The sequence below is a fragment of the Leptodactylus fuscus genome, chromosome 9 (genome assembly GCF_031893055.1).
Source record: "Leptodactylus fuscus isolate aLepFus1 chromosome 9, aLepFus1.hap2, whole genome shotgun sequence".
In the NCBI taxonomy this organism is placed as follows: domain Eukaryota; kingdom Metazoa; phylum Chordata; class Amphibia; order Anura; family Leptodactylidae; genus Leptodactylus; species Leptodactylus fuscus.
Window position 1 is genome coordinate 21,247,361 of NC_134273.1, and position 20,589 is coordinate 21,267,949.

Sequence of the window (20,589 nt, forward strand, 5' to 3'; positions counted from 1 at the left end):
TATGACCCTGCTCTTACCTCTATTTTATCCATATAGATTTCTGTTCCCCAAGTGGAGTGCCCAAACGGAAACCCGAATGTAGAGTTGAACCGGGCCTTACATGACATGGTCAATGGATCATGCCAATGATGCGGCAGCCATTTTTCTTTATTTTTTTTTTCATTTCACATGGTTTTTCTAAAAACTGATACGACTAGAGGAAAAAAAATCTTATTTTATGGTTGGAACAGCTCTTGTATGTGTTATGATTGGAGAGAGAACTTAGAAAGTTTTATCATTGTAACATTTCTGCAAATATTCCCATCTGTTTATACTCCTTCCGCTGTCTGTGTTCCAGCTCCGTGCCAAATGCAGTGTCTAAGAATTACCATTTTAGTCTCATTTCGGTCTTGCCATTTCCCCTTAGTATAAAATACCTTCGGTACCTGACAGCTTTTACTATTCAAGTGTTCTATTGTGTTCTATGTAAATTCCCCAACATTAGGCCATAGATTGCATGGGCATCAATAGTGTAATAAATCAAGAAAAAATAGTCTTTATCCTACCAAATATGAGCTGCAGAATTGATGCAATTTACATATTTTTGATGCAGAATAAATTCAATTTAGCAGCACAGGATCTATCAGAGATTTGATCACGGGGCCCTTAAGAACTCCACTTGCTACCCGTCATAGAACAAATTGAGTTTAGAGTCGTATTGCTGGTTTAATAGGTCATTCATGTGCAGGCATCAATACCTATCTGAGAACGCATCTCTCTGAATGAGGCAATGCGGATATACAACGCTCAGAGGCTCGGGAACAATTTATCCTGGAAGACTTTAAGTAATACTTTGTATAGAAAAAGGGGACTTTCAAAGGAAAAATAGACTCACAGAAACCATATATTGGGGATTTAATTTGACTAACTTAAAAGGGTTTTCCATTCGTTCCAATTGATGATGTCTCAACACCTGGACCGCGCATCAACCTGCTGATCGGGGGCCAGAACCGCAATGAAGGACAGGGCAGGAAGCAGCTCTACTCCTATTCAAGTGATAGAGCAATTCAGGGCCACCAGTATACAATGGATGGAGCCTTCATCTCTGGTTCCATTAATTGAATAGGAACATAGTTGCCTCTGCTTCCAGTGCCCTAAGGAGGTTCGATCAGTTGATCAGGATCTGCCATTTAAAGTCAGGAACTCGGTAATGGTTCACATTTATTGGCTGAGACCTATTTCTGAGAATTTGTTACACTTTATACTCTATGACCTAAATAAACTAAAGTATAACTTTCCCTTTTGAGGGTTTTACAGAGATGTAACATGTAGCATCATGGGTTTGTCCAAAGAAGGCGAACCTCTCAAGCTTTGGGTCGAATAAGTTCAGTATGAAATACACCTTAGATTTACTTAAAACATAGTGTAGAATACTGTCAGGGCTCCTAGGAACCTATCTAGAAAACATAGTGTATAACACTGTCAGGGCTCCTAGGAACCTATCTATAAAACATAGTGTAGAATACTGTCAGGGCTCCTAGGAACCTATCTATAAAACATAGTGTAAAACACTGTCAGGGCTCCTAGGAACCTATCTATAAAACATAGTGTATGACACTGCCAGGGCTCCTAGGAACCTATCTATAAAACATAGTGTATGACACTGTCAGGGCTCCTAGGAGCCTATCTATAAAACATAGTGTAGAATACTGTCAGGGCTCCTAGGAACCTATCTATAAAACATAGTGTAAAACACTGTCAGGGCTCCTAGGAACCTATCTATAAAACATAGTGTATGACACTGTCAGAGCTCCTAGGAACCTATCTATAAAACATAGTGTATGACACTGTCAGGGCTCCTAGGAGCCTATCTATAAAACATAGTGTAGAACACTGTCAGGGCTCCTAGGAACCTATCTATAAAATATAGTGTAGAACACTATCAGGGCTCCTAGGAACCTATCTATAAAACATGGTGTAGAACACTGTCAGGGCTCCTAGGAACCTATCTATAAAACATAGTGTAGAACACTGTCAGGGCTCCTAGGAACCTATCTATAAAACATGGTGTACAACACTGTCAGGGCTCCTAGGAACCTATCTATAAAACATAGTGTATAACACTGTCAGGGCTCCTAGGATCCTATCTATAAAACATAGCGTAGAACACTGTCAGGACTCCTAGGAACCTATCTATAAAATATAGTGTAGAACACTATCAGGGCTCCTAGGAACCTATCTATAAAACATGGTGTAGAACACTGTCAGGGCTCCTAGGAACCTATCTATAAAACATAGTGTAGAACACTGTCAGGGCTCCTAGGAACCTATCTATAAAACATGGTGTACAACACTGTCAGGGCTCCTAGGAACCTATCTATAAAACATAGTGTATAACACTGTCAGGGCTCCTACGAACCTATCTATAAATCATAGTGTAGAACACTGTCAGGGCTCCTAGGAACCTATCTATAAATCATAGTGTAGAACACTGTCAGGGCTCCTAGGAACCTATCTATAAAACATAGTGTAGTACACTGTCAGGGCTCCTACGAACCTATCTATAAATCATAGTGTAGAACACTGCCAGGGCTCCTAGGAACCTATCTATAAAACATAGTGTAGTACACTGTCAGGGCTCCTAGGAACCTATCTATAAAACATAGTGTATGACACTGTCAGGGCTCCTAGGAACCTATCTATAAAACATAGTGTATGACACTGTCAGGGCTCCTAGGAACCTGTGTGTAACACTGCCAGGGCTCCTAGGAACCTATCTATCAAACATAGTGTATAACACTGTCAGGGCTCCTAGGAACCTATCTATAAAACATAGCGTAGAACACTGTCAGGACTCCTAGGAACCTATCTATAAAACATAGTGTAGAAAACTGTCAGGGCTCCTAGGAACTTGAAAATAAATTGTATAACTTTACGTTGTGCAGTATTTAAGCTTAAAGAGGTTGTGCTGTTAAGGATACGTATCCCCTATCCATAGGACAAAGGAAAAGTGTCAGACTGCAGAGGGTCCGACCACCCCAAAAGTACCCCTAAAGCCTCCTTCTGAATGGAGCACTACTGCACTTGCTCTCCATTCACTGTTATGGAGCTGCTAGGACTATAATTGCTGAAAGCACCGGCAGCCCCATAGCAATGAATGGAGGGCTGGTCGTGCAAGTGTAGTGGTGCTCCATTCAGAAGAAAAAGGCATGGGGGACTTTCAGTGTCCCGTGGATAGGGATTGTGCGTCCTTAATGTCACAACCACTTTAAAGGCTTTTTTAGGACTTATATATTGACACTCTCTCCATAGGATAGGTGATCAATATGTGATCAGTGGGGGTCCAACACCCAGGCTCCCCACAGATCAGCTAAGGATCATGTTCATCAGTCATATGGTAAAGAAGCAGCTCAATCTGAGCTGCAATGCCAAGCACACACCCTATGCAGTGCCTTGGACCCCACCAATGACATATTGATGACCTATCCTAATGACAGGACATCAATATTTTAGTCCCAGAAATTCCCATAAAACTAGAAAATCCCTTTAAGGCAATGTCAATTATGAAGAAAAATCAATCAACTCATCGAAAGAGAGACATGCAAAAAACGGTATCAATTACCATCCTGAAATATGAATATTTTATGCAATTCAATAAAGGAAGGCCATAATTTGTACCTACATGTGGTGAAGCTGACGCCAGCACTCCGGCTGGCCTGGGGCCCAGTGCTGGCTGCCAGAGAGACTGAATAATGGGTACGAGGCAGGAGGTTCTGCAGCTGAAACTCTTGGCTGTCCCCGTCAATGAGAATCGTCTCCCCTGAAACTGAATTATAGGACATAACATATATTCAGGTGTTATAGGTAGACTATACAGCTGTGTAATTCTACAATTCGACAATGGCTCTCCCCCGTGTAGAGGTTAATGCCTATTTACAAGGAGCAGCTGTCACCAGCGACACATCCATATATCTGTGAGTTACTGATATTGTTCCCCAGGCAGGAATGTGGTTTTATGCTCCATTGATGTCTGCGAGGATGTGGTTTCTGTGTGATCTCCACTGACCTGTGTGGTGTGTCAGTGTGATTATATAACTCTCCACTTTTGCCCTTGGTGGCTCCCACTGCAGAACGGCTCCCGAATCGGTGACGTTACTCGCCCTCAGGCCAAATGGGGGATCCAGAGCTGCAGCGAGGAAAAATGAGAAATAAAAACCACAAGAAGATAAGCATGATGGCGGATGACGGATCGGGAAACTTGGCTTTGTGTGTTACGAGGACTATGAAACAGAGGTTGTAGATGTAGCAGAGATGGAAACGTCATTTATCTGGTTGGGACTGTCTTCCCGTATTACCAGAGCTCTTCCATAATTGATGTATATACATGTTCATACTGTAAAAATCATCTGTATAGAATGTTGGCTCGTTACATCATTATTAACAAGATACCTTAGTGCACGTCAACTCAGCTGTTCACATGGGCGCAGTCATTGTGGTAGAATTTGGTTGCATCTTCAACTTCTACCCAATATTTGCCAACTTTGCCATAAGCTCTGGGAGGCTCGAAGGCCATGTCAATTTATACATGGGGGTCACATGCAAAAATCGAGGCCATGGGCAGAACATTTATAGCGCAAAGGGGCTTGGCAACATCCAGAAGGTGGTGACCATGCCCAAAGGATGCAAGATTTTACCTGAAAAATTTCTCCCACACCTACATACCAAAAGGTTTTCAAATATGACTCTTGTCAAGGCCTCTTGTTGAGACCTACAGGAGAAATCTGAATGGAGCGATGTGTGGGCAGTGTTGGCATCGTTCCATGCGTTTCCATAGGATTTCCCTAGATATGTCCAGCACTCTCACTGAAATGAATGGAGTGCTGAGAGTGTTGCCTATCCACCATTTTATTCAGTATGGGTGACAAACCTTCTTATTGGTGGATGTCTCAACAGTTAGACAGTCCCTATTCTATAGACATAAACAGAAAAAGGGGAGACGCCGAGAGGCACATAGCGTGATACAGCTTTTTAGATACCAAATAATGATGTAAGAACACCTGATTGGCTTCTTCCCTTGTAGGCTTGTGAGTAGTCACTTAAATAAACCCAAATTGTGGTGGAAACAACCTTGTCCTCACGTCAACAAAAATGTGGCGTCAAACGATATGGTGCAACAGAGTCATGAACCCAAGGAAAAAGTAGGACAATGAGCCCACCTGGACATTTGATATATCAGAATCTGAAGGTTTGGAAATAGATATAATCTTTGTTTAGGTTACGAATGCGTTTCAAAGTAGCTTCGGCTAGTTAGCATGCACCTGAGATTGGGATATTTCCCGAAACGCGTCGTGCTCATAAACTGGAATAAAAAATGTATGTGTTTCCAAACCTTATCACATGTCCAAGTGCGCGCATTGTCCTACTTTTTCCTTACCTTCCTGACCCTGATGCACCATATCCTATGGACATGGAAGCCTCTGCAGACCCCACTAATAGCCAAAGGGATTTGTCGGGTGTCACTGGCATGATAGATCCATCAGCTTGGATAAAACTTTCCCGCTCTTATGTTAGAACAGAAAACAGAATTTCTAATGCAGAAGCGAAGCCTTATTCCAGCATGCATAAATTAATATTATATTCTAAGCCATACCTGCCAGATCTACAAAAGTGGTACCAAGAATAGTACAGCGGGTGCGAATAATTCCAGTGCAGAGCTCCATAACTCTGTGTATATTGACTTAAATCTACCGGGAAGCCAAGTACCATTTGTATAACACAATGAAACCAATTTCAGTGCTGTAATTCTGTCTGTTCTTTAACTATTACAATACCTGTACACCATAGCATTACATACAGCACATGATCTCATGACAACGTCAAAGCCTGTGGAAACCAAGTTAGTGGAGAACATCTGCAATTTCTGTTATAAGGTTTGCGTCTAGAGAGGATGAGATTTTATTGCTCAGGAAAGGTTGCCTGAGAACAGATTTTAAGTAATTACATGCGATATCCCAGGTTATTCGCAACCAAATTAACTACAGATTTCTTACAAGATTGCACCGTGCATTGTTTGTCTGAATTATATCTGGTCCATGTGGTGAAATAAAAACACTGAAGATGCACTCAGCATAAAAAACTCTTAGAAACTACCTCTTGTTATAAAATAAAAACCACACTATGTGTACTAGATCTGGCACCAGTATGTCCTGTTTTTTTTCCCCATGTCTTGCATACCTTCCTGTGTATTCATTCTGAGCAGTTAGGCTCTCTATAGTGCATATACAATAATATAATGTCATATTATGTAATAGAATATTTACTCTTACATTATAGTGTTATTTCCTGCTGTCCACACATCTCATAGTAATGTTCACTATTTCAGCTCCCTCTCCCCTCTCACAGCATGCAGTGTCAGGATGACTGCAGCTGCAACTCCCCTATTCCAATGCTTTTCCATCACCTATATACTACTTGTATGTATTCCTGAGCCTAAAACACGTTAAAGATAATGAAATAATGCCCATGATCCTCAAGTTACACCTCTGAACCCAAACAAGGATCTTTGTAGGATTTGATATAAAGTGGCTTGTGCACAATTGCATTCCATGTAGTCTATGACTGAGAGGACATTGTTGAGGGGATATCGTCACTCCATAAGGAGAGAACCACCATATAGGTGTGTAGAGTCTTATTAAGCCATGAGCGCTCCACTGTGCAAAGGAACATGGGAAGAATATGCAAATCTGACTTCCATGATGTAATTAGGATGCCAGTACCTCAAGTATGCACACCAACAGAGGGCGATGACTGAGAATGTGCAAGTCTATCTTCCATGATGTAATTAGGAAGACAGAGTCTCAGTCAAGCAAGCCTATAGAGGGCGCTCCCTTTAACATCATGCCGACCTTCTCAGAGGCCTTTGTTTGCAATGATGTTGGGATTATACCAGATACAGTCTTCTCAGCCAAGGACAGCTGTTTCAATGTATTTGCATCTCATCAGCTTGGCACAGAGAGGACTGATCTGGCAGAGGTGAGAGGCTTAGACAGGGTTGAGGAGATATCGTCTCTCCGGAGCACCCTCTATAGGTTTGTTTGACTGAGACTCTGTCTTCCTAATTACATCATGGAAAATTGCACATTCTCAGTCAGCGCCCTCTATTGGTGTGCATACTTGAGGCACTGGCATCCTAATTACAGCATGGAAGTCAGATTTGCATATTCTTCCCATATTCCTTTGCACAGTGGAGCGCTCATGGCTTAATAAGACTCCACACACCTATATGGTGGTTCTCTCCTTATGGAGTGACGATATCCCCTCAACCCTGTCTAAGCCTCTCACCTCTGCCAGATCAGTTCTCTCTGTACCAAGCTGATGAGATGCAAATACATTGAAACAGCTGTCCTTGGCTGAGAAGGCTGTATATGGTATAATCCCAACATCATTGCAAACAAAGCCCTCTGAGAAGGTCGGCATGATGTTAAAGGGAGTGCCCTCTATAGGTTTGTTTGACTGAGATTCTGTCTTCCTAATTGCATCATGGAAGATAGACTTGCACATTCTCAGTCAGCGCCCTCTATTGGTGTGCATACTTGAGGCACTGGCATCCTAATTACATCATGGAAGTCAGATTTGCATATTCTTCCCATGAGAGGACATTGTAAATGATCGATGTTCTTTAGCGCTAAACCATTTGTAGTGCCAGATCTATTACATCTATAGGTTCTATACTGACCTGTCTGGACCATGATGACGACTCTTTCACTCTCTTCAATTCCCCAGACACTGCTCAGACTGATCTTGTACTCAGTGTTTGGCCGAAGACTGGTGAGTGTGTATGTAGTCTGATCATTGGCAATAACCACTCCGTTCATCCTCCCTGCAGAACAAACCAAGTATATCCATAAATCAATGTGTTTCATCCAAATACTTAATCTGTGAATATTCATAAGGTAATGAAGAACACAATTGGAATCAGACAACCCTCCCTCTACGTAATGTACACAAAAGTAACTTTGCCTTTTATCTACAGGATTGGGGTAACGTTGGAGCACCACTTGGGACCTTTTCAGATGACCCAAACTTACATTGACTATTGGAATAATAGGGGACTGGTTTGCTCAAAGAAGATATACATAGTTCATAGTAAAATGAAAATCTATCAAAGGAAATTCGGTCTTCTCAAGCGGTCGTCCTTTGGAAAGTTTTTGCCGTATTTCGTAGTGAGGCTTTCAAGCTTCTGAATTGGGAATCAAATTCTATAGAAGTGTCCTTTACCTAACTGCACATCCATCACATGGTTTCTGCTTTTAAGGAAACATTCAAGAAGTCTCAATAACTATTCTACCTTTCACGGGTTGGTAAGATAGTCGGTAGTGGTGGAAAGATGATGGTGGTGGTCTCCAAACCACTGTCATTGATGTCTCAGTTACATTAATCACAGATACATCCGTTGGGGGTCCAACCCCTGTAGTAAATAGAGAAACACTTGTTAAATTTAAGAATGATATGATTCTAGGAAGATATTAAGTCATTTCATGTCAGATTGAGAGCATTATGGGTGAATATGGGCAAGGGTTTATGAGGAAGAGACAGGCTTCTTACTGACCTGTCCTTACTGTCCCCTCCACTAGTTCTGCTCTCAGTGTCCCATGGATAGGCAGTAGAGTGACCAGATATTCTGTGCTTGGCAGTAGGTCCAGTAGCTGTGTTTGACGTGTTGAAGCATCGAGCGGGATCTCTATGGGCTCATCACCACCTATGGGGGTATAGCTGAGGATGAACCTATCGGCTGGTGGAGAGGGATCAGTCCACGACACATTGACGCTAAATGCTGTTATCGCAGAGAAGTATAATTGTGTGATGGGTCGAAAACCTGTGGAGAAAAATAAAAATAAATTTAGCATCAACAGCCTTGTACAATATTTGTCACAACATAATCCATGAACATGGAGTCTCCTCCAGCTTATCTCCACCAACAGGAAAGGATTGGCATGTTGAAATCCAATGTGACCAAGACATCTGCTACCAGGTTACTAGTCGGATATATGTGCATGGACCAGGACAAAGGACCGCGCTTCACCGGATTGGATGACAAACCACTTTATTAACGTTCAGCACAACGCATTTCAGGCATAGGTTGCCCTTTTTCAAGTGCAATAGAACTGCCGTGGGTGGCCAGATGTGTCATGTGTCAGACATCTGGCCACCCACGGCAGTTCTATTGCACTTGACAAAGGGCAACCTGTGTCCGAAACTCTTGCAGAAACTCTTGTAAAGAAATCCTTTTTGAGCCTTTTTGTCTGAAGCATGCCTCCACACAGACAAGGAAGACTGGTTTACACTAAGGAGACACTATTACACCTTGGAAGCATGCTGCAGGACAAGCTACAGTACAAGCATGCTCTTACCATCCCCCACGAACTAATAAGGAAACTTAGAAAACGTGGAAAACGAGCCAGCATACTGAGACGCGAAGGAAAAAAATGCAAAAAGCATGTGATCCCGTCCATCATTATGGGGAATGTGAGATCAATTGTGAATAAGATGGATGAACTGACAGCACTGACCAGACATCAACAGGAGTTTCGTGAGTGCAGTATGATGCTGTTTACAGAGACTTGGCTTACTGAAATCACTCCGGACATACTTGCCTCCGTGGAGGGCTTCAAACTTCTTCGAGCGGACAGAACACTGGAGAGCGGTAAGCGAATAGGCGGAGGGATTGCAATATTTGTCAATGAGAGATGGTGTAATCCAGGACATATTGTGGTTAAGAAACAATTGTGTGGAAAGGATATTGAACTGCTAGCCGTGAGCATGAGACCTTTTTACCTGCCAAGGGAACTATCACATGTTATCGTACTAGCTGCATATGTCCCCCCCTCTGCTAAAGCTGACACTGCCTGTGAAGTCCTCCATGCTGTTGTGAGTGAGCTGCAATCATCTCACCCCCATGCCCTGCTCCTAGTGTCTGGAGACTTCAACCATGTCTCAGCATACACTCTACCAGGCTTCACCCAGTATGTAACCTGCCATACAAGAGACAACAAAACACTGGACTTGCTCTTTGCTAATGTGAGGGATGCATATAACTCATCTGCCCTACCACCCCTAGGCAGATCAGATCACAACCTGGTACATCTGCGACCCACATACACTCCACTGGTGCGCAGAGAACCGGAGGTTACCCGTACTGTGAAGATTTGGTCAGAGGGAAGTGTCGAGTCTCTGAGGGACTGCTTTGATATAACTTTATGGGAAGTGTTTCAAGACTCATTTCCAGAGGACATTGAGGGACTCACACACTGCATAACGGACTACATTAATTTCTGCGTGGACAGCACGGTACCAACTAGAAAGGTGAGGTGTTTCTCCAATAACAAACCTTGGATCAACTCTGAGATTAAAACTCTCCTCAAGGAAAAAAAGAGAATTTTTAGGTCTGGGGACAAAAATGGCCTGGGGGCGGTTCAGAAACAGCTAAGACAACTGATCAGAGAAGGGAAAGCCAACTACAGGCGGAAGATGGAGCTACAGATGGGGGAGGGTAGAATCTCTGAGGTGTGGGACAGCCTTAAGGCAATTTCAGGACACAAGGAAAAGACAGGGCACCGAACAGTAGGGGACAGGAAGTGGCTTAACGAGCTTAATCTATTCTTCAATAGATTCGACTCCAAGCAAATGTTCCCTCCACCAGCATGTCAGCCAACCGCCCTCCCCTCACACACCAAGACCCAACCCCCACCGAACTGCGGTCAACTGCAATCTGACTATCTGATCCTGCAGGAGTCTCAAGTGTGTAAGGAAATGAAGAATATTAGAGCGAACAAAGCGGGGGGACCTGATGGTATAAGCGCAAGAGTTCTTAAAATGTGCAGTGACCAGCTGTGTGGTATTATAACGCACATGTACAATATGAGCCTGAAGCTGGGAGTAGTACCTCAACTGTGGAAAACATCTTGCGTGGTACCAGTCCCAAAGAAACCCAACCCGATGGGCTACAATAACTACCGACCAGTAGCACTGACATCACACCTGATGAAGGTCCTAGAGAGACTGGTCCTGACACACCTACGCCCCCTAGTGAGCTCCGCTCTGGACCCCCTCCAGTTTGCCTACCGGCCAGGCATTGGGGTAGATGATGCCATCATCCACCTTCTTCATAGAGCTCTCTCTCACCTGGAGAAACCCGGGAACACTGTGAGAATAATGTTCTTTGATTTCTCTAGTGCTTTCAACACCATTCAGCCAGGGCTACTGAGGGAGAAGCTGAACCTTGGTGGTGTGGACCATCACCTGTCCAACTGGATCCTAGATTACCTGACAAACCGCCCTCAGTATGTGAGAGCCCAGGACTGTGTGTCCGACACTGTGATCTGTAGTACGGGGGCACCACAAGGTACAGTTCTTGCCCCATTCCTCTTCACACTGTACTTCTGACTTCAGGCACAACTCATCCAGCTGTTACTTACAGAAGTCCTCCGATGACTCTGCTATAGTCGGCCTTATCACTGATGGCGACGATAGGGAATACAGAGACTTAAACCGGGATTTTGTTGAATGGTGCCAGCAGAACCAGCTCAGGATTAATGCTGGGAAGACCAAGGAGATGGTGGTGGACTTTAGTAAACGGAGAGGTGCTCCGACCCCGGTGGAGATCCAAGGAACATGTATTGAGATAGTCAGGACCTATAAGTACCTGGGCGTGCTCCTCAACAATAAACTAGACTGGGCTGATCACCTGGAGGCGCTGCACAAAAAGGGCCACAGCAGACTCTACCTGCTCAGGAGGCTGAGGGCCTTCGGAGTCCGGGGGACACTTCTTAGGGCCTTCTTCAACTCTGTGGTTGCCTCAGCCATCTTTTTCGGTGTGGCCTCCTGGGGAAGCAGTATATCAACCAGGGACAGAAATAGACTTGACAGGCTGATCAGGAGGGCCAGCTCTGTCCTGGGGAGCCCCCTGGACCCAGTACAGGTGGTGGGTGACAGAAGGATACTGTCCGTGGTGACCTCCATGCGGGAGAACAAATCCCACCCCATGTATGGGACCCTGATGGGACTTGGCAGCACTGTAAGCGACCGTCTGCTTCACCCCAAGTGTGAGAAGGAGCGCTATCGCAGGTCCTTCCTTCCAACCGCGACCAGGCTGTATAATCTACATCAGACCAAACGAAGATCACTCCGCACAGAGAACTAAATGATTATGATGATGACCATGAGGTCTTCCTCTTTCTCTTCTGTTTTTTTTTTCCTTAGCTGCCATGGACTCCTAGTATATCTTCTCTTCTCAGCTTATCTGTGTCTACGTCTGTAATATATTACTGTGTATTATCCTGTATCTGTATTACTATGCTGCTGTAACACGCTGAAATTTCCCCAAGGTGGGACTATTAAAGGATTATCTTATCTTAACTTATCTTACTTGTCGGGACACCCCATACACATCAGATGGTCGAGTGGTCCCACTGAATTGCGAGAATCTAATAACATTCATCTAAAGTACATAATCACTCTTACAAAATTTTATGTATTATCGAGACATAGAATCAAGCCCAGTAGGAGCTGAAGAGCGGGTATTCATTTCCAGTTGGTCCTATCCCCCCCTATACAAGACTACCCTCCACAGAGGAACTGTATGTACGGCAAACAAGAAGGTGCAGAATTGGCTCACAGGTTGTAGAAAGTTAAGGTAGGGGAAAATAATCCTAAAATCTTTTGTCATGGATGGCAAAACCAAGCGCCATAATGAGGTCTCTGTCGTGATCTCGGTTATAAGATCTCCTTTCATACGTTCCTCGGCTACCACATGCTTACATGCCTTAAAGTCTGATATAATGTGCAAGAAGCAAATCCTTCAATCCCATATGTGCTAAAATAACAAGGATCCAGACGCCCCATACATATAAAATATATTTTTATAGATATTTGACCTAACAATGACATGACCTATTTGTATAGGATAACATTGTCCAAAAACTTGTAGTAATACGTGAACTGAAATAAACTTTGCCCACTTTGCCGCCCGCTGTTAAATCTGTACAGTGCCAAGACCTTTAGCATTTAAAGGTGAAAGTAATCAACTGATATTTTCACAAGTTGGGTCTTACATATGTTATGCCAATTTACTGGCGGCCTGATGAAATTAAGCACGGACCACCCATGGTTCACCCAATTGAAATGTCATATATTTCGAAGCAGTGGATTAGATTGAAGCCTTTGCTCCTTTATAGATATAGAATTCAGGCTGCATTTAATGATGGCGTATGTATTAAACTGTATGCCCTATATTATTTACTCTTATTTTATTCATCTACATAGCACTAGCCTATTCTGCAGCGCCGTACAGAAATTGTCATCACTTACCGTATATTGATCCATGTCCCTATTGGGCCTTACGATCAATAATCCAAATTAACCTATCAATACGTTTTTGGAATGTGGAAGGAAACCCATACAAACACTCGGAAAACATGGAAACTCATGCAGAGGTTGACTAATTTGAGCCCAGGATCTAAGTACTGCCAGGCAAAAGTCCTAACACTGAGCTACCATGTTGCTCTGGCCATGTAAGAAAAGGTCAAATGCCAATCGCTACTCCATTAAAGTGGAACACAGGAATCTGTTTGCATTGTCTACAATCAAAATGGTCACCCATTACTTGGCTTGCTTATGGCATCTCCCCTTCCATACTTTTTCCATACCACCAGGGCCGATACCTACACATGCCATGTGTTATGGGATTGCTAAATGAGCTATTCCACATTATACTGGAGGGAACTGATACGGTCTACAGATAGCAAGTAAATCATTTCACAATAATCCAACACTGCTCTGGTTTGAAGAGTCTAATGTAATCCTGAGATATCCGCCAGAGCTTTGCCATTAGGCAAGATGAACTTGACTGCTCAGGACCCAGTTTGCAACCCCAAAAACAAGATGCCAGAAAATAGGTGTTTCTTGCAGCTGGACTCCTTGTGTTCTTAGTGCTCTCTCCATGTGCCACACCCTGTTGTTTGTTTAACTCCTGGTTTACTGAGCTTGTTTTCTCTCCTGAATTACCCTGCTGTTTCTGATTTGGTTTTATGTGGGACCTCCTGGATTTGACCGTAACATAGACTTTACTGTAGCATGGACTTTGCTTTAGTTTTGGTAGTTCCCATGCTCTTCTCGTTTTAACCTCAGTTTGTGTATTATTCACTCTGCCTGCTATAGGGTTTCTGGTTGGATCCTTACTCTGTAAGTACATCTATTTTATGGCATCTTGTTCTAGTTTTGCAACCTGGATCTTGAGCAACTAAGTCCTGCCTATCTTGCAGCCAGCTTTGTTGAATACCTTGGGTTGATCATACAGTAGACTCCGTCAACCAGGCCGTGTTGGATTATTGGTATCAACTTGGATTATATGTATTAACTTGTTGTCTGTAGACCTTATTAGTTCCTTGCGGCATATTGGGGAATTGCTCATATAGCGATTCCATAACACCATGCTAACAAAATGAATTTCCACTGGAGAGGAGAGTACTGCATACATTTTCGCTACCCAGTATAAAGAAGTAGTTCCAAATAGGGCTGCCTCTTCCCAAGGGTAACATAGCAGCCCCATAGTTGGTCTCCATAGTCCATACACCCATGCTGATATCACAAAGCTCTTGCATTGCAGTCATACTCTCTTAAATGTTTCTTACATCATTTTGTTGACCAGAAAGAACAAACCATCTCAGCATTGACCAAACCCTTCTATATAATGCAGAATGTGATTTGATATTTGCCTGTGTTACCTTATAACTCGCGAATCCCCACACTGGAGTAAAAGCCATTTACAGTATATTTAATAAGTGAATTCCAAAAAGAGCAGAGAATGGAGTTTGCCGACATTAGCATACATGATTTGCATATTGTCTAGAAACGCCAGGAACAATTTAAGCCTAAAACATTGTTTTCTCCTGGACAAGGGATAATGAATTAATAGATATGCCGCAATGCAAGTCCGGTCATTGTCAGCATAATGAATAGGCTCCTATAAATAATTTGCTTTACTTATTTTATTGTTACAAATATGCGGTGATCTTTAAGTAAAATTTACGACCTAATTTGTTTAGCGGTGAGGTAGCCGTAAAACAAATCACTGAGGCTTTAACCAGGTGGAATGTGGGAGTAGCTTTATGGTTGGGATTGTACGCGGGCGAAATAATAAAATCAGATTATACGGGAGTATAAAGCACAGTCGTTTGCATAATAAAACCATAATAGCTCGAATGACTACCTGTGTAGGCATCTACCGTAGTCTCTCGGCTCTGCTGTCGCCCCCTTTCAGCAATGATAGTAATGGTATATTCAGTTCCGGGGTCAAGATCCGTGAGGTCGTACTGGGAGATTTCAGAAGGGACGGTGATCTCGGAAGCCATTCCAGATGAGGGTGTGAAGGAAATGCGGTAATGGTCAATAGGACCTTGAGCTTTGGTCCAGACTAGGGAGATGGTCTTATCGGTGGAGCCTGTGACCATCAGTTCTGTTGGGTTGTCCAAGTCTAGAATGGAAAAAAAAAACATAGAAGGGGAAAGTAAGGGAAAAACATAATTTGTGCAAGAAAATCTGACTGGTACAGAAGCAAGCATGAGATGGACACAAGAGTAAAATCCTACGAATTTCAAAGTAAATTGCAATACAGTAGGGTAATGGGTCTCATTGAAGAGACCTGGCAGGTGTATGGAGACTTATTTACAAGCAATGCTCCATAGAATAAAGTATGCAGATGAGTTCACACGAGCCAAACCAGAGATTCCTCCAAAAGGAAGGGAGAACCATCTGTAGATATTTGTTTCAGATGGTCCTTGCTCTTGCCAGGGCACAGCAGGGTACTAGTTGGCGAGGTGACAGACCTTAGACGCAACTCAGAGGCTGCTTTGCAGTAAAGAGGAACAAGAATCCCAAAACAATTGCCTACAGATGAGTCCCACTTCCTTTTGGAGGAATCTCTGGTTTGGCTGACGTATTCTAGTTTGTCTATTGTAAGTTTTTTCTGATGGGGCATTGCATATAAATAAATCCCCTTACACATGTTGGGTCTTTTCAATGGGAACCAGTAAATCTCTGCACACTAGTATACCAGTTTGACCTAATCAGTCTCAGTACGGTATGTATGACTGTTCCTTACACACAAAACATCTTGAAGACCTTGTAGGTATTTGGTTGACTGCGCTAATGTTCCGAAGAAATATAAATGATTGGTTAGCAAATCTTGAAGATTCCAACATCATGCTACCTGATGAATTGTCTCTCCAAATAAGATCACTGACCAACACTATCTCAAGGTATCTAAAGGTAAGTGCACATGTTTTTGATGTGGTATCATTCTTACATTCACCCTCCTGATCCTACAGTCTTTTGCACACCTCAGTAGATTTGTTAAATCTTGAAGTTATGTCAAAGTGAAAATGACTCCATGGACTCTTCAGACCCTAGAGTATAATAGGTGGAGGCCCAGGGGAGATGGTCTTTATCTTACTTTCCCTAACTCACCTTCCCTTACGTCTTTCAGGCCTCCTTACATCGTCTCGTCGTCGTCTCAGCTCTCTCTCCACCTCCTCGGTGATGTCATGTGCCTGGGGTCACCATTAAGGCCTGTCATTGGGTGGTGATGATGTTATGATGCTTGCTGTGCCCATGTGAGCACAGTTGGACAAATCACAGGTCTCAGCGGTGACCCTCATCTGGAGGATGCTGGATGCCACGAGGCGCTCCCTTGGACCTGCACCTAATATACTCTGGGGTCTGAAGAGATCCCAGAGTAAAATACAGTGGCCAATTTAGTTCACCTGAGACAAATCTATGTTCCGTTTTGTACAAAAAAAAAAAAAAAAAAAGGTATATTTGGGTCAAACGTGGCTTGGTACAAGTTAGTTTGGCCATCTCTAGCTCTAAATAATGGTTGCGATCTATTATTCATTATGAAAGGTGAAATATCAGCACAGTGGCACCCAACCATGCAGGAAGCTACACCATTATCCAACTGGGGTTCTCTGCATTTCTGTCCAATGGACCCAGGGTGGGATCCAGGTTTGTGAGGGGCCCTTGGACGACAGAGCACCAGTGGGGCCCTTTTGCAGTAACCCATCTACACTACAACAAAAAACAATTAAAATTGGGTGGTTTTTGCCGAGAGCATGCCTGCTTGTAGTGTGGGCATGCGTAGTCGGCTCTTCCCCGGCCCGATGCCTGGCAGAGTGAATTCAGAGCCGGAAGACGCCTCAGGGACGCTGCACGGAGAAGACTTCTCGGAGGATCCAGCCCGACCCTCACTCGTGGACTTGGTAAGTGTAATTTGATCGAACGTTGCCTACCCCTGAAACGAGCATTTTCCCCCCATAGAGTATAATAGGATTCGATATTCGATTCGAGTAGTCGAATATTGAGGGGCTACTCGAAACAAATATCGAATCTCGAAAACATTTTACTGTTTGCTCATCTCTATCAATTACCCAGATGTGTATCTAGTTTATGGTCCGAAATTGAATGAAAGCCCTGTGCATCAGCTTCGGGCACTGGAATACCTCGCGCCTCATTGTTACGCTTCCTTTCAAGTCAACTCCATAACTGCAACCTCATGAATTATGGTTCATAGCACAGAAAGATCTGCCTCATGAGCGTTTGGCAAAAACATCATCGCTAGAGGTAAATGTTATCGAATTTATATAATTGGTTGATGTTGCCTTGTGTCTTGGGGCAAGGTTATTGTGTTAAGTCAAGGCTGCCAACATCAGGCGTCACATCTGGCACGCCAGCGCACGATAAAAAATATATATTTTATAATGTTCGAGTCAATCTTTTAACAATTTATAAAAAGCTCGGTTGAAGCTCCGGCCGTTGGAGGATTTAGCAGAGATTTCAATGGAGTCTGATGCTTTAAACTTCCAATGACAGACATCACATTAGAAACTCTGATTGTATCTGCTATGAGAATTAAGTGGATGTAAGGGAGACAGACGGACGGACAGCTTACTATAGTTTAATGAGGCTTCAGCGGGATCACAAACACAAACAATGACATCTCTGTGTAGGACGCTCTCGCTGCCGAGCTTTAGCCCTGGGACTTCTACTGCAAAATCAAGACAGCTCATTTGCACACAACTGGTGTCGTCTACGCAACGTGCACGGTCCCAGGCTTCGCCATTAGTGATGCATTTGTAGACGCCATCATATAATTACATTTATAATGCATCTCACCAACAATCCTTTGATATCATTGATGCGCAAATCAGCATTTCATGAATATATCAAGATAAGAATAACGTAACACGTGGTGACGGGATTGAAGAGTTGCAACACTTTGGAATCTAAAAAAGCTCTTGATAGGTCCAAAATTTTCCTCTTAAAAATAGGATGAAGGCTAAGGCCGCACGTAGCGCTCTGCAGCAAAAAAAAACTCTGCGGGATAAACCACGGCGGCAATGCGTTACGGTTAGAGATGATCGAACACTAAAATGTTCGAGGTTTGAAATCTGATTCGAACAGCCGCACACTGTTCGACTGTTCGAACGGGTTTCAAACCCCATTATAGTCTATGGGGGGAAATGCTCGTTTCAGGGGTAGGCAACATTCGATCAAATTCTACTTACGAAGTCCATGAGTGAGGGTCGGGCTGGATTCTTCTCCCTGCGCAGCATCCCCGCGTCTTCTTCCGGCCTTGAATTCACTCTGCTAGGCATCGGGCCTAGGGAGAGCTGACTGCGCATGTCCGCACTACAAGAAAATGTCCACTTACAGTCAAAGCGGCTATTTTCTTGTAGCGCGGGCATGCGCAGTCGGCTCTGCCCAGGCCCGATGCCTGGCAGAGTGAATTCAGAGCCGGAAGACGCTGCGTATAATTGACATGCTTTGATTTCCAAAACCGCAACGCTTATTTTTCCGCAAAGTGTGGAAGGGATTCGCTAGAATCCCATCCACTTTGCTGTGACTGAAAAATACCACTTGGATTTTCTAGCTAAGTTGGCTATACACAGTAGATCAGTGTTGTGAAACTCCCCAATTTCGGCATGACTGGCCAGCCATCTAATGTGTATGGGACCTCCCAATTGGAAGATGTCATGTTAAGAAAAGGATCAGGCAGGTTGAATGTTAAAGGGGATTTCTAGGAGATAAATATTGGTGACCCATGGTTAAGATAGGTTATTCATATGTGGTTGTGGGGTTCTGATACCTGGGACCCCTACATATCGGTCACCAGAAACAGGCTACAGTGTTTAAAATAGGGAGATATATACAGCATTCTCATATATAACATAGGAAGAGTTAGCCACTGATTGGCCTCTTGGCTTCCATGGCAGTCCCTTGGACCCTATGATCTCACCACTGGGGGTCCAAGAGAGTGAAAGGGAACATGCAAAATGCAACAGCTCCAACAGCTTAACCCCTTGCATGTCTTGATCATGGGAACGGGGTGTTTAAGGGGTGAAAGCACCCCCCCCCCTTTCATCTCCTAACGGCCGTAATGCCATGATCAAGGTATCCGAGGGGTTAAAGTGTTGAAATTGTTGCATTTTGCATATTGAATTTATTTGCAAAAGCACCCCCGTTTCTCCCTCTTGGGTTCCAAGTGGTGAGATCTTCGAGTCGACAGGATTTCTCTGGAAGCCAGGAGGTCAAGCAGTTGCATTTTCCAACTCTGATAGTTTCCCAGCTTTATCATACACCCAGTACCCGGAAGCCACGTTGCAGACACAACCCCCGTGTCTGCTACAGAATGGTGCTGCACTATCATGGGGCTGAGTGTCAATCCCCCTCCCTATATACATGCATGTATGCTGAATGGGTAGAGGTGAGTAGCCCACTGCCAGATATCTATTGTGATGGATTATGTTCCTGAGAACAAAAGGACCAGGAGTTGCCATACACCATATTCAATCTGTCTTTTCTCCCAACAGTCGTTCGGTCTCGTAAAATTGGCAGCTCCGACTAATTTTGCTCTAATGTATATGGAGCATTTCGTACAGATCCAAATAACAGTTATTTCACTTATACTTTGCTGGCAACATTTCACAAAATCCAGTGAAGTCAAGTCAGGTATTTTGCAGAGAGTTTTAAGCCTAAGGATCAGCCATATGAATAGGACATTAGCCACAATGATGTTGCATTAACAAACTGTCAAACACACGGCCACTTTTTATGCAATGGATCACTCACCAGTCCGGGCGTTCATTGTTGCCGGTGCGCTCTGAAGATTATCTCGGATGGCAGATATTCCTATTCCGTATTCTGTTCCTGGGATCAAATCTTGGGGAATAGAAGGACATAGAATGATTAGTCGGACAAGGGCTCATCTACTGTCCATCATAGCAGAGCAGTCTGCACGCCGCCTCGCCTTCATCATCGCATCTATCTCTCACATACTGAACCTTAAACTCTGGTAATTCCTCTTATCATTCTTCCGGTGTCATGTTAAGAGCAGGAAACAAATTAATCAAGTTTTAATCAAATTTTTGTCATCTTGGTTCTAAACTGATCACGCGCAGGACACGGGCGCGATGACACCCCCAGGTGGGGATATTAATGCGTCTACGTGTCACTTATCTCCTCGTGCGGAGACGGATACGTACAGAGGCTGCAGAATCG

General features: G+C 43.6%; 1 protein-coding gene across 2 annotated transcripts in view; it reads right to left on the minus strand.

Moving 5' to 3' along the window:
- Positions 1-20,589, minus strand: part of TNR (tenascin R) — a 333,354-nt gene that overhangs the window by 42,901 nt on the left and 269,864 nt on the right. For both annotated transcript variants that reach the window (XM_075287087.1, XM_075287088.1), the window contains exons 9-15: positions 20,161-20,250; positions 15,245-15,508; positions 8,588-8,854; positions 8,327-8,446; positions 7,715-7,858; positions 4,046-4,165; positions 3,662-3,805 (exon numbers count right to left, since the gene is read on the minus strand). In XM_075287087.1, coding sequence (XP_075143188.1) covers positions 3,662-3,805; positions 4,046-4,165; positions 7,715-7,858; positions 8,327-8,446; positions 8,588-8,854; positions 15,245-15,508; positions 20,161-20,250 — 1,149 coding nt within the window. The remainder of the gene's footprint in view (positions 1-3,661; positions 3,806-4,045; positions 4,166-7,714; positions 7,859-8,326; positions 8,447-8,587; positions 8,855-15,244; positions 15,509-20,160; positions 20,251-20,589) is intronic.